Below are 13,329 nucleotides of genomic sequence, written 5' to 3' on the forward strand. Positions count from 1 at the left end.
AATTATGTATTTCTGACTTTTCTCTTACAGTTGAAAATATTCAACAGTAATTCACTTAGTAAGTTTTAAAATAAAGACATAAAATGCTGGATAATTTGTTTCTGTGGTGAAAATAGATGCGTATACCTTTGAAATTAAATATGCAGCAGCTGGATTTTGCATGTAAAATGCCCCTGTCTTGTTAGCATTAATCACACTGTAGGGCTGCAACGTAAAGTTAAAGCGTATCCAATAATTGCTGTAATTAAGATGTCCTGGATTTGCCCTTTTCACCCACATTAAATCCAGAGTACGGGATGAAGACTTCATAATAACAACAGCAGCAACAGACTTCAGAGAAGTGTTTATTTACAAAGGCAAAGGCAACATAATCTAATCGTTTTTGCACTGATTTAAATCTGTAAAACATAACATGTTAATTGTTGAGCTTTAAAGATATAATACTTAAGAATGCTGCATTAAAGTGTCTTAAAGCGTGTAGACCTTTGTTATATTTGTCCAGAAGCTAAAGCTAGTATCGCCACCATTAGCTCTGTTGCCTCTTTTGGTATCTCTTAAGCAGGATAGAAACATGGTTGCTAAACTCTTTGTGTGTCTTTGCTTTTCAGGATATCGACGAGGAGATCGAAGCGGAGTACAACATCCTCAAAGCTCTTTCCGACCACGCCAATGTTGTCAAATTCTTCGGGATGTACTACAAGAAGGATGTGAAATGTGGGGATCAGCTGTGGCTGGTGCTGGAGGTAGGAACTGTTGTTATATTTGAATGGAGAAGCCACAACCCATGTATTTGACTGAGAATACCAATCGCCTGCGTGCCGTGGCTGCACCGTGCAGACATAAAAGCGTACAGTTGCAGATTAAAGGTCCGATTCACACGGCACGTCTCGCCAGGTATATGCAGCGGTGACCAAATCTGGCCAGGGATTATGCAACACTTTAAGCCGACACGGGCAGTCTAGGAGTTTACCTGCAGGCCACCGGAGGGATTTGGTCGCAGGTCAACAACCTGGATGTGTTGGGGTGAGGTTAGCTCGCGTGACGTGGACACCCTGCTGAGAGCAGGGATTTCTGTGTGCAGGGGCTGTCTTACTGCGTCAGTTTGAGATACTTAAAAGCCTGGAGCACAAATATCTCTTGTAGCTGATTTCTCTTGTTTTGGATTTTAGGTAGAACATGATAAAATGGTGGAAAGGATAAATTGGTGACTGCATCTATAGTGGCCCAATTTAAAATCAGAAACATTACTGCATTTGACTTGAAGAGTGTTTTCTTGCTGCTGACACACAGAAGTGGTTTCATGCAGGTGTGTACTTGTGATATTTTCTGACAAAGTTCAAGGGGACCTTGCTGCCACAGCTGCTTTCTGAACATCTAAAAAAGCCTCGCCTCCAGCTGCCCGGTTCTCCATCTTTCATATACCTGCTGTAGCCCTTTCCAAATGTCAAACTCCAGACAGACATGTAATGGAGGTCAACCTCAGAGGAGGAGAAGTGTTGGTGGGGTCAAACACGATGGCAGACGTGGGTTTCCTTTTGACTTTTGACTTTCCGACCATGTAATTTATGCCCAGGCTTTGATAGAGAGCAGCGCAAACCTGGAGACGTCCGGTAAACAAACAAACAGCACACTTGAGGAGGGTTGATAAGAAAGAGTGGTGGCAGAGTTGACTCAGCTGTGGACGTAAAGGTCTCTGACGGAGTGTTTCTGAAGAATGTAGCGTAGCATTTTTAGTCACGTTATCTTCATGGCTTAAGGGAGGGCAGTGTTGGTCTCAACATCCACTACTCCAACAGCCATTGTCATGAGACGTTGTAAAGACATTCATGGTCCCCAGAGGATGAATCCAAACACCTTTTCTGATCTCCTTAAGCCACCATAGGGTTGGCATTTCTGTGAAAATGTGTGAGTGAAATGTCTGAATGGCTAATGCCATGAAATCTGGTACGAATATCATCAGACATGAATGATTTAGCCTCTGGGGGTGATGGCCAATGTGTCGGGATAACAGATATCTGGGTCAAGACTTCCTCCTCCGTGTGCCAGTCATTATTTACAATCTAATTAGCAACTTCAGATGTGAGAAGCAACATCTCTGGTCATTTCTTTACACAGATACTGTACGTATGCGGACTAATTTAAAACAATGGATAGAAAGCTAAGTCGTCATCCAAAGCCCGCTCAAACAAGATATCGTATCGTAGCTTGAAGCAGAATTTGAATGTCACAACACTATGCAGGACAGGGTTAGTATATACGGTATAAAATACTAATACAAAAATATCATTGCAGGAGCTAATAAAGGGAAAAATAAATCTATTTCCCAGCGCAGGCAAAGCCCAGCTAACATAAAGGGTACAGAAAAGGGGAGACATTCATGTTGTATGTATTTTTCAGCCTTCAGTGAGTTGTGTGTTTGTATATATGCATTTGCTTTGCTCTCAACAAAGAAATGTTTTTCTGAAAGAAGTGTGCGTCTCTTTCAACCTTGTTCCACATTGTTCGTTTCCTTTTTCTCTATTATCAGGCGCAGCAGTGCTGGAACAGAGTGTCCATATTTCTGTAATCCAAGCTCATTGGGCTTTGCATCAACAGCAGCCGTGTTATGCTAACCCAGTAGATAGTTTTCACCTCTCCAGCTTGTGTTTCTTTCCCTTTTCATCGCCGTCCTTCCTCCTGACCTTTCTAGAGGACCCTGCAATTACTTTGCGAGGATATCAAGTACAATCTAAGATGCTGAATAACCAGACCGCACGCTGCATTATAAGAAAACAAAGACATTTGTCTGATTGATAGATTTGCATCATGTTAATAGGACTCGTTTATTGAGTAAAAATCCAAATGTGGTGTTCGTGGAGTTCGCTCAGCTTTGCTTCTTTGTTTACTCCCTGTTTCCTCCCTGGTTTACATATGCATTTTCAACATTTCCCTTGCAAAAATCTGCAGCCAGCAGTCCAAATCTGGTGGCTAATCCTGAGGCTGGAAATCACTGCCTGACAGTTTAGCAAGAGGCTTGTGTGTGTGTGTGTGCATGTGTGTGTGTGTGTGCTCTGAAGGGGTTTTAGCAGTGAAGAGACAGGAAAGCAGGCAGCGAGGTGGTCATTCACCATGGTTACTGTCCTCTCCTTTCTAAACTGTAATTTTCCATCCTTTAGCTCTGCTGAGAGGAGCCTTTCTCTGCCCTGCGCAGACAACAGGCCGCTCATTATGAGCAAGAATTCATACAAATTGCATCCTCTACTTTGTTAGCCGCTCTTTGGGGTCTGCAAGCTTTTGGCTTTGGCTCTGTAGTGCGCTCATTTATGATAGCGGATGTGAGCAGAGATGAGCGGGCTTTCATGTACGACTGCCTAATTCTGCTCGCACAGAGGTTAAAAATACTTCAAAGAAAGCAACCACGGGGCGACTTTTATTCTCTAATTGGAAATAAAAAACCTGATTTGGATGTGCATTTCATTTATGGGCTCCCAGGCTTCATCCAAAGACCCTGTTGAATGAAGGCCAATGATTAGTTCAACCTTTAAAGATGGATCTCTTCTTCCATTATGCAAAAATGAAAAATCACTATGTCGTAATTGAAATTGCATTACGTTGTGCCTTTATTGCACTTTGAGGTCTAAATTAAAATGGTTGTTCTGGTTCTTTTACTGCTGTTTTGTTGTTCCTACCAATTATAATAATAATGCTGGTAGTGAAAGTATTTAAAGAATAACTTTTACACGGAGAAGGCTTTGTTAACGTTTGACCAAAAGCTGCTCATCTCTGCTGTGAAACATTGTTTGTTGACCTTGCAGGACACATATCAACAATATTTATAACAAAACATTTGTAAATACATCACTAAAAAAAGACAAACACCTGGTTTATATGTTCATTTGAGTCTCAGAGTGTCTTAGCAAAGTCCTGCATTCAAAATATTTAGTAGAATGACAGACGTAAAAGCAGTATCGAAGTAAAAGTACTCAATGTGTAAGTAGCATTTGACTGTTGTAGCAGAGGTCTAGTTTCTTGCAGTGACATGGGCACGATGGTTGTGTTTTCGAAGGTAATGTAACACCACAGCTCAAGTTTACATACATGAAACTGACTCATTTGTATAATATTATGTAGCAGTCAGCCAAGGTAAATGATATAAGGCGATATCCTGAATGTGGTAGATTGTAATGAATGCGGCATTGAGACAGAAGTCAAGCTCAACGGCTAGGCTAGGAAACTGTTGCTACGCTGGCGGTTCATTTTCTGCAGGCGTTGTGGATGCAGCACAAGCTGGCAACATTTACCACGCTGGCTTTGTAATGATTCTTTGCAGATAAAGAAACCATCAGACGAGTGAATGATGAATGAAAGGACGTTAACGTTAGCTAGCTACAGAGTGGAGAGAAAAATCACTTAATCCAGCTCGTCATTATGACAACTTTAACCATTTCACGATGTAGTGATGAATGGATCTTAAAGTGCAGACCAGACAACTACGACTATTTTATCTACTCACGGAGGAAAAAATTGACGGCGGGTTATTACAGTGTGCTCTGGCAGCGCTACACCTATTACAGATGACAACAGATCAGTCTAGTCTGGAGTTCAATTGGCTAAATTCATTGTATGTTTGAATCTTTTCACATGTTTTCATATCTACAATATAACTACAGCTGTCAGATGAAAGTAGAGGTACAATATTTCCCTGCAGTCAAGGAAAGTACAAGTACCTCAAACAATGGCGATGGCTTTGTGATTTAGCCAATCAAGTAATGATTATTAATTCAAGGTTGAAATAAGTGATGTGTTTGCGTTGTATTTTTACTACAAGAGTTCACGACATCTCCATCAGAGACATTGCTTTCTGGTCGGACACCTTCGGAAAGTCAGAAATAAAACCAACACCGCCTGCACCGACTCTCATTAGTCTCTGTCCTGACTCGTCCTGGCCTCGTATCCCAACCTCTGCAGTCATTAATTGACAATGAGGTTTAAAATTGTATTCCTTGTTCAGGCTTTTCAATAAATGGTCCCGGAAAGTAGACACCTCAGCTATTATGCCCGTGTAAACGATAAGGCCACAGTAACAATAGTAGTGTTATTTTCTGGAGGTGATCCAGCGGGTCGCACACACACACACGAACACACACGCTTGCTCAGTGTTGCAGACATGATCCATACTTCTATTAATCCACCAGTAAATAAAAATATAATGTAGGATTATATTCGCAGGGACATCAAAGATAGTTCACTAAAAAAGTCAGCACCTGTCTGTTTCATCTTTACGTCTGTTTCATCCGCTTCTTTTACACGTCTTTGATCGACTACTTTCATTTACATGACTAAACAAGCACCTGATTCATTTGTAATGGAGAACATCCCACTCAGTATTCAATGTATTCAGCTTTTTTCTTTGAAAATTAACAGTTCTGTAGAAACTCACGCAATATTCAAGAAGAAGATGTAAGTCGTGGATCTTAACAGATCTTTTATATGATTAGTTTGTGGCGGTACTGGCAGTAAAATGCTCACAGGCCAGTTCAGCCTACATAACAATATAAACAAAAAACATGTTAATCTAGAGGGGATGCCCAATGTCTGCTACTTGGACAATAAACCAATAAACAAAGGTCTCTTCCGGGTATACTAAATAAATGTGCTCCTACAAGCCCCAGTGAAATAAAATATCAAACTGAAGGTGTAAATAGGGCCCGAACAGACCAGAGTTTCTGGCTGGCAGTCAAAGAGGATGAAGTCCTCAGTGAGTCAGGGACAGATTAAGAATAAGAGCGAGAGCCACCTGGGTGTCATTCCCCTCCTCTTTTAAGCCTTGCATTTGCATTTGCTCTTTGCATTTGTTGCATTCAACATTTCGACAATATGTGTCACATTACTTTCAGAGTACATGTTTGTGAGATGGCTGCCATTCTCTTGAGGTCTTTGTGGCACCAAAACATTTATATTTTTAACAAAACAAGCAAAACATGATCTTGTCCGAACCCTAACCAAGTCTCTTGTCTGTTTTGTATGTCCCCATTGGCTTTTACAATCACTATCACAGTTTAATGGTGTCATTTATGAAATTGGGATTATTTGTGTGAAACCTCTTCGTTTTGTATAAATATCTCTGACTTTGTAGGAAATCCGGTTTAATCTGCACAAGAATTCAATCAAACCATGACTGAAGGGTCATATATCGTTTCCACTCTGCAGTGGTTTGAGTCTTCACCACGTCTCAAATAATTAATGTTCATGTCGAGCATCACTTTCTGGAAGTGGGCGCTGTGGCTAAGGTGAGAGCGCTAACGTTTAGCTGTGCTAAATCTAGGGCAGCAGACCTCTCATTAATATGGATTTGTCTGTCTGCCCGGTGTAATTTAATGATGACAGGTGATATGGCAGCGCTGATGTGGACTGACGTCAGGCGCGGCTCGTTGTCAGAGCGCTGCGCTGTCTGTGAAAGCCTCAGCGGTATTCTATGCTTAACTGCAGTTTGTCTGCACGTCTGATAGTAGAGAGAAGGAGTGATTAAGCTCCCCATGTGGCAGCTGAGATACATGCCATCTATCCTGCAGCGGCTCTCTGGGCTCCTGATGGATAGGTAGATTGATAGACGGATAGAAAACAGAAACGAGGCCCGGCGCTGAAAACTTGTGCCATCGCCTATTCAAGGTCAAACACATGCTTCACTCTTACCATGTAGTGTATAGAAGGATTACTTAAGCGGGGGACTGTGAGTTTCTGTTGGGAGTCACTGTTGTCATATCTTGTTGGAAAGTCAAAAGGATTGACGACAAAGAGACACAGAACAACCAGAAAGAGACACAAAACAATGTCAAAGAGGCACAAAATGGCTAGAGGCACAAAACAACTAGAAAGAGAAACAAAGTGACTGCAAAGAGACTCAAAACAACCACAAAAAGATGCAAAACAACCAAAAAGAGGCACAAAACAACATCAAAGAGACACAAAACCATTACAGAGAAAGACAAAATGACTACAAAGAGAAACAAAACCATTATGGAGAAAACCAAAATGACTACAAAGAAATGTCAAACAACCACAATGAGACACAAAACCACTACAAGGTGAAACAAAATGACTACAAAGAAACAAGAATCAGCTTCAAAGAGAAACAAAATTACTTCAAAATTTGTGAAACAACCACAAAGAGACACACAACAACTACAAAGAGATTATAATGACTACAACGATACAAAACAACGACAAAGAGAAACAAAATAACAACAAAAACTGGGAGTCTAGTTTATATGTAGGAGAGGTGTGGGGCCTTTGATGTGTTTGTTTGTTTTATAATCTGTGTTGAATATTTTAGTATTTATTTTAAGTTTCACAAGAAAGAGGTTATGGTTAGAGGTTATTAATAGGCTTAGGCTCTGAGTCATCCTGACCAGCCTTGTTCATTATTTTCTGACTTAACATTAATAATTAATCAAAAAAAGACTCATTAGATCAACCAGTAAGGACCATATTTTGCATTCACGTCACTATAATCAACTAAATGTCGTGTTTTGATCAATTTTAATAGCGTTCACTGTAAGTTAAGAGTGGGAAAAGCAATTTATAGCTCCCTGTGGTTAACTCAATTAGCTGCAGTAAGCAGCATAGAAACACAAAATATGTACAAAGGCAATCAAGCCCTGTGGGTGGAACTATAATGAGACGACAAAATGGGTGCTTACTTGTAGATTTGGGTGTGCAGCTGCAAATATTGTGCCTGTGTTATGATGCTAGTATTGAACCAGTCAGCACTTTTTTGTTAGGACTGCAGGGGAAGACATTTATAGAGTAATAATACAAAATTATATCATTATTTTTGCTGTCTGGTGCTGTTATGCAGCATTATAGGTGCATGCTGATTCCCTAACCAGTGTAGGAAAAATATATTTTACACTATAAGCCCCATGCTGTGCTTTTATGTACAATACCCCGTCATTTTAGGTGCGAGCTAACAAATCTTATGGTTGTTGTTAATGCTGTGTTATATAAGTTATTCAACAGTAACCTCTCTTTAGTGCAATCGCCGCAGGGGGCTGATTCTTATCCTACATTACCACACACCGCTGCATGTCTATCGCCTAATTAAGCTTTCAGTTTACAAGCGCAGGAAATTAGTGTAATTATACAAGAACAAGTGTTTAATACATAAAAAGATGTGAAGGAAAATTTCCTGCTTTACGCAAAATGAGAAAAAGTGGCATGCGTTTGTGCGTTTTAATGCATCTGGTGGATGATATATTCGACCACCCAGAGCGACATGGTCTGTGTTTACAAACTGTTTTCATATGCAGGATCTACAATTTATCTTCACTAGCACTGTGATTGACATCTCAGAGCTTTTTATTTTCCCGTATACCTCTGGCATCTCCCAAAGAAAGGCCCAAATTAAGGGTTATTATTGTTGCCAAGGCAACCTCCTGGGTAATTTTCTGTAATTTTCCAAGAGGGATTGCTATTGACAGTGGAGTCCATATCTAGTAGAGGCTGTGTACTAAAGAAACAACTATAAACACACAAAATCAAATGTTTTTTTTGCGATGAGGAGGAGGAAATGCTCCTGCTGATTTTATCTGGGTACTTTCTGTCTCCAGCATGAAAGGTTGTTCATAATCGGTGTGTAATTTCTAACATAAACATCGTCATTGTATTAAAATTGTAAGAGGATGTTCTTCATTTGAAGATGATTTGTGCGTGTTTTAATATTTACCCTGCTCAGTCATCACAGCGTAGATTAAACCCTGCACGCAAAAATGTACATTCTCCCCCACGGGCATGATTTTCACCTCTCGCTAAGCTGCCTCAGAAAAAGATAAGCCGCTAAAGATTGACAGAATTATGTTCAGCATCTCTTCTCTCACTGTGAAATCTAACGATCAAAACGTTTTCATCCTCTGCTGTGTCTCCGCTGGAAACTCTGCACATCTCAGATGCCACAGATTTCATCATATTGTATAAGTTCAGCTATAAGTGCTGACTCATGTCAAGCTTATTCTCATTATTCTCGTTTCTTTTGTGGCTTTTTTTTCCTGTCGCAGCTCTGCAATGGCGGCTCTGTGACGGATCTGGCCAAAGGCATGCTGAAGAGAGGAGACAGAATGGATGAAGCCATTATTGCGTACATCTTGCACGAGGCCCTCATGGTAAGCCTTTCGAACGAGCAGGACGGGAGACAATGCTGTAATGCAGAGCTCAATCGAACGACCTCCCGCTGAATACGCTGCTTCGATGAAAAGGGGGTTTAAAGGGGATCATTTTGAAGGCAGGTGCTAGTCAGACAAAAAAGGCCATTAACCACTTTGTCTGCGCAGGGCCTTCAGCACCTGCACATCAACAAGACCATCCACCGAGACGTCAAGGGCAACAACATCCTGTTGACGACGCATGGAGGGATCAAACTCGTTGACTTTGGTACGTTTTTTTGCAAAAGTCGAACTTTAAATGGACGGGTTGCCCCCAAATTAAAAACACATACTGTATATTAACTCTCACCCGCACTGCAACTTGTCCATCCGCATTGTTTTGGTGTAGAGATGTCTGTCTTTTCTCACCATATCCCCCAAAATGTCTCTTTGTGTAACCCAGTTTCATGTAAGGACTACGTTCTCTCTACCGAACTACACGCTAACCACATCACTGTGCAGGAGGAAGCTAGCATCTAGCACCATGCAAACAAAAAATGGTGGCCATATACCTATATGTGTTGTGAAGTTGGGCTGTTTAACATGAGGTCTTATAGGGACTGACTCGTTTCTGGAATGAGCCTCAAGTGGCCGTTCGAGGAGATGCAGTTTTTGGCACTTCCTCGTTGGCTACCAGAAGTTGCCTCTTGAAGTAGATGCACATGTTCTTGCTTCAGCTGAGAGAAAATAGAGGATCCAGGTTGTGATTTCAACAAAGAGACGTTGCTGTAGAGTATTTTTTGGGGCACTTTTAACACAGCAAGCCATCTTGTCCCATTATGTTGAAGAGATGGAAGACATCTCTACGGCAGCTCACACCAAAACAATCTTAAAGGATGTCAGAAGAAAAATATGTTGTTTTTTGGGGGGATTTTGGGGTGAACTGTCCCTTTAACAATGTGTCTTTTCTGTACCATCCCTCTCTAATCAGTGAAAATCATGTTATGGCTCTATTTAACAGAAGAGGGTCAAATCCATTACCTTCAGCCGCTTGCCAAATAAATTGTACCGCTAATTAGTTTCCTCGAGAGGCTGGAATACGTTCACACAACCCGACGAGGTGGCAGACGATTACGCTTTTCCATTACACCCTGGTCTCGTACGTTTCTGCGGACATTGTTGCTATTCACCCGTGTTTGCGCTGATTTGCTTTTTGGGTTTTCATAACCAAATGAGGCACTCAGAGCACCGCAGCCAGAGCTGTTTGGACCGAAGGCTCACGATAGGCAAAGTGAATCCGACTATTTCGAGGGCGATGACTCACCCCCCTGTTTTCTTCAGGGGCTGAAAAACCAGCTGCCTGTTTTCATTACAAATAAAATCCCCACTCGACGTGTGTGTAGGTTTGCATTTAGTCTGCTAATTGTGGGCTTCTCTTAAAAGCCTTTTTCTAACCATGAAGCACAAAGTGCACAGCTCTTATATAAGGAAGAGGGAGGTGGGGAGGGGGTATTAATGGGATCACTTTGATATGTGAATGTGAAGTAGCTAATATGGAGCCGGGCCACCCGTCGCCCTAAGAGCAGCTTCTTCCTGCTCACATGGCTGTCAGAGATTCTCAACACCTGTTTGTTTCACCAGTTTTGAAGTAGGAAAAGCCTGGAGCTCTTTAGGAATTAAAAAAGTTAAGAGATGTAATACAAACTGCACATTTCGAAATGTCTCATGAATATTTAAAGATGTCTACATCTGGTGATAAGAGCCTCGTCGAGGGTCCTGATGGCTTTTGAAATCTTTTTAACAATTTTAATGGTCAGCGCAGAAACATTTACATTTGCTCAATGGGCCTTTTTCCAACTGCGACTTTTACAAGCTAGCTGATGGTCTTCACAACCGTCTACAGCAAATAAAAGAAATGTGCAGCATTACCATGTAAAATATAAAGTAAACATCCTGACCCCTGATGCTAACAAACACTTGTTCTGTTTTATGGCATTTAAGGTCTAATTTCAGGCTTCTTGTTTGCCTCAACAAAGTGACAGAAAAAGCCAAAAGTAAATATTGTATAACTAGTAATAGTAATAGTAATAATATGCAGTAATTCACCATGTTCCCAAATGAGCGGTGGATCAAACGTGTCCATGAGTTCACAGATTCATAGTTCTCTCATTTTTGCTGCTGTATAGTGAAAATCAGCTGTGACATCACGGTCAAATACTAAATCCAGGCATATATTCAGCGATCTGTGACATTTTTAGTGTGTATATCGATGGACTTTTACAACAAATGTAATTTACACTGTTGGTCAGACAAAAGGAGCAATTTGAAAATGTCACTCAGGACTCTGGGAAATTGTGATCAGCAGTTGTTAGTAGCAGACTTTTGGTCATTAAATTACTGCATATACATAATCTGCTCCTTTTGAAACGATGACTGACAAACACCAAAAAAAACTTGACTTTGGCGTATGTACACTGTAAAAAGCAAAAGCGAGACAGCATCATCAGATCATGGTCTGCACAGTATGTCCATCTACAGCCACTTGAGCTGTTTAACGTGTCATTGAGAAAGACTCTTAACAGGTAATGCACCATGAGTCCCTCTTCACAAGAGCGACAGTTTCATACCTGCTGGGAAATGTCAAAATGGCCGAGTCTAGTTCAAGTATCTGTAAGGATTAGATAATCTAGTTATTGTTTAAAATACTTACAGTAGTTTCATTCAGGGCTCGAAGGTCTCCGAGAAGATCTTGCTCACCTGAAAATATGAAATTGCGGCATCACAAACAAGATCTAACCATTCTGTTGTGTTGTGATGTTCAGATTTTGTTTGCTTCAGAACATCTTATCTTCATCGTTTCTCTGGCTGAACTTTTAATGAATCTTTAAGATAAGAGCGTTACAGTATCTGTGTCGGTGCGTCTGTGGAGAAATTCATTACATAAAAAACAACAAGTTTAAACTCTCAGCTCAACGCGTCGCTTAGCGAGACGCTCCTGAAAAAGCAGATAGGAAGTAATTACACTTAAAGTTGTGGCATTATCAACGAGAAATCATCACTGCTTTATTTTTATTTTTTTTAGATCTGAGAGTCATTGTTGTAAAGCAGCCGGACCATCGAACAGTCTCAGCTTTCGTGTTAGCTTATCTCGTCCGAATGCGTTCACCGCTATCTGCTCTCACGGCTCCGCTTGCTGCTCAAAACAAATGCGTCGAGCGATAGAGATTAAAGTAGGAAACGTTCTCTTTGTGAATGGAAACAGCAGCGTTATAATGATTTATGACCTTAAATAATGTCAGACGAAGCAGCGTAATAATATGATATGAAAAAGTTTGTCCAATGCTGGTGTGTTTATCTTTGTCGTGTCACAGATAAACGACTAAATAGACTGAAATATCTCAACAAATATCTAATGGAATACCATGAAATAAGTAGATCTGGTGAAATATATTATGACCAAGAACTTTCAAGAAAAAACACCCTCATCCTCAGTTGTGCTTTGTGTTTAATGCTAATTAGTAAATGTTAGCATGCTAACATCATTAAACATCAGCATGTTAGCATTGTCCTCGGGAGGATGTTAGCATGCTGACGTTAGCTGTGTGAGCTATCCGTGATGGGAAGGTTACTTTTGAAATGTAATAGATTACAGATTAGCTACCCTGTTAAAAATACATAATGTAATATAAGCAGTGATTGAATGTTACCTTGTTCATTTACTCAAGTACTTTACTTAGGTACAAGTTTGAGGTACTTTACTTAAGTATTTCCATTTTCTGCTACTTCCGACTTCCACAAAAAATATGGCAGCAGAATGAATGTTACGGTCTTAATGAGTGTTAGTAAAAAAGAGTATAATTGGATGTAATCCCATGATGTAACTGTAATCTAGTTACATTTTCTCCTCTTATTCTGTAGTTTAATTCCATAACGCAGTTACATGTAACTAGTTACTTCCCAAGACTGGCTGCTTACATGGATGTAGATACTTAGTCTGTTTCGAAGCCATAAAATACACACGACTTGCATTTAAACGCGATAATCTGAATTTCTCATCTTTCCATGACTCAGTAAGTGCCGTGTTATTCACCTGAGATGAAGTTTGGCAGCAAACCGAGCAGATAAGATGCGGTTAAGACTCTGTTATCATCTGCCGACTGAGACTTTCTGCAGCATGCAAAGGATTTAGCTCCACAGTGGAAACCAAAGGCAC

At 40.6% G+C, this 13,329-nt stretch overlaps 1 protein-coding gene across 4 annotated transcripts in view; it reads left to right on the forward strand.

Moving 5' to 3' along the window:
* Window positions 1-13,329, forward strand: part of myo3a (myosin IIIA) — a 60,185-nt gene that overhangs the window by 10,205 nt on the left and 36,651 nt on the right. For all 4 annotated transcript variants that reach the window (XM_084340573.1, XM_084340574.1, XM_084340575.1 and 1 more), the window contains exons 3-5: window positions 609-743; window positions 9,033-9,137; window positions 9,306-9,405. In XM_084340573.1, the coding sequence (XP_084196699.1) occupies window positions 609-743; window positions 9,033-9,137; window positions 9,306-9,405 (340 nt within the window). The remainder of the gene's footprint in view (window positions 1-608; window positions 744-9,032; window positions 9,138-9,305; window positions 9,406-13,329) is intronic.

Source organism: Pagrus pagrus (assembly GCF_965226575.1).
Source record: "Pagrus pagrus genome assembly, chromosome: 20".
NCBI lineage: Eukaryota > Metazoa > Chordata > Actinopteri > Spariformes > Sparidae > Pagrus > Pagrus pagrus.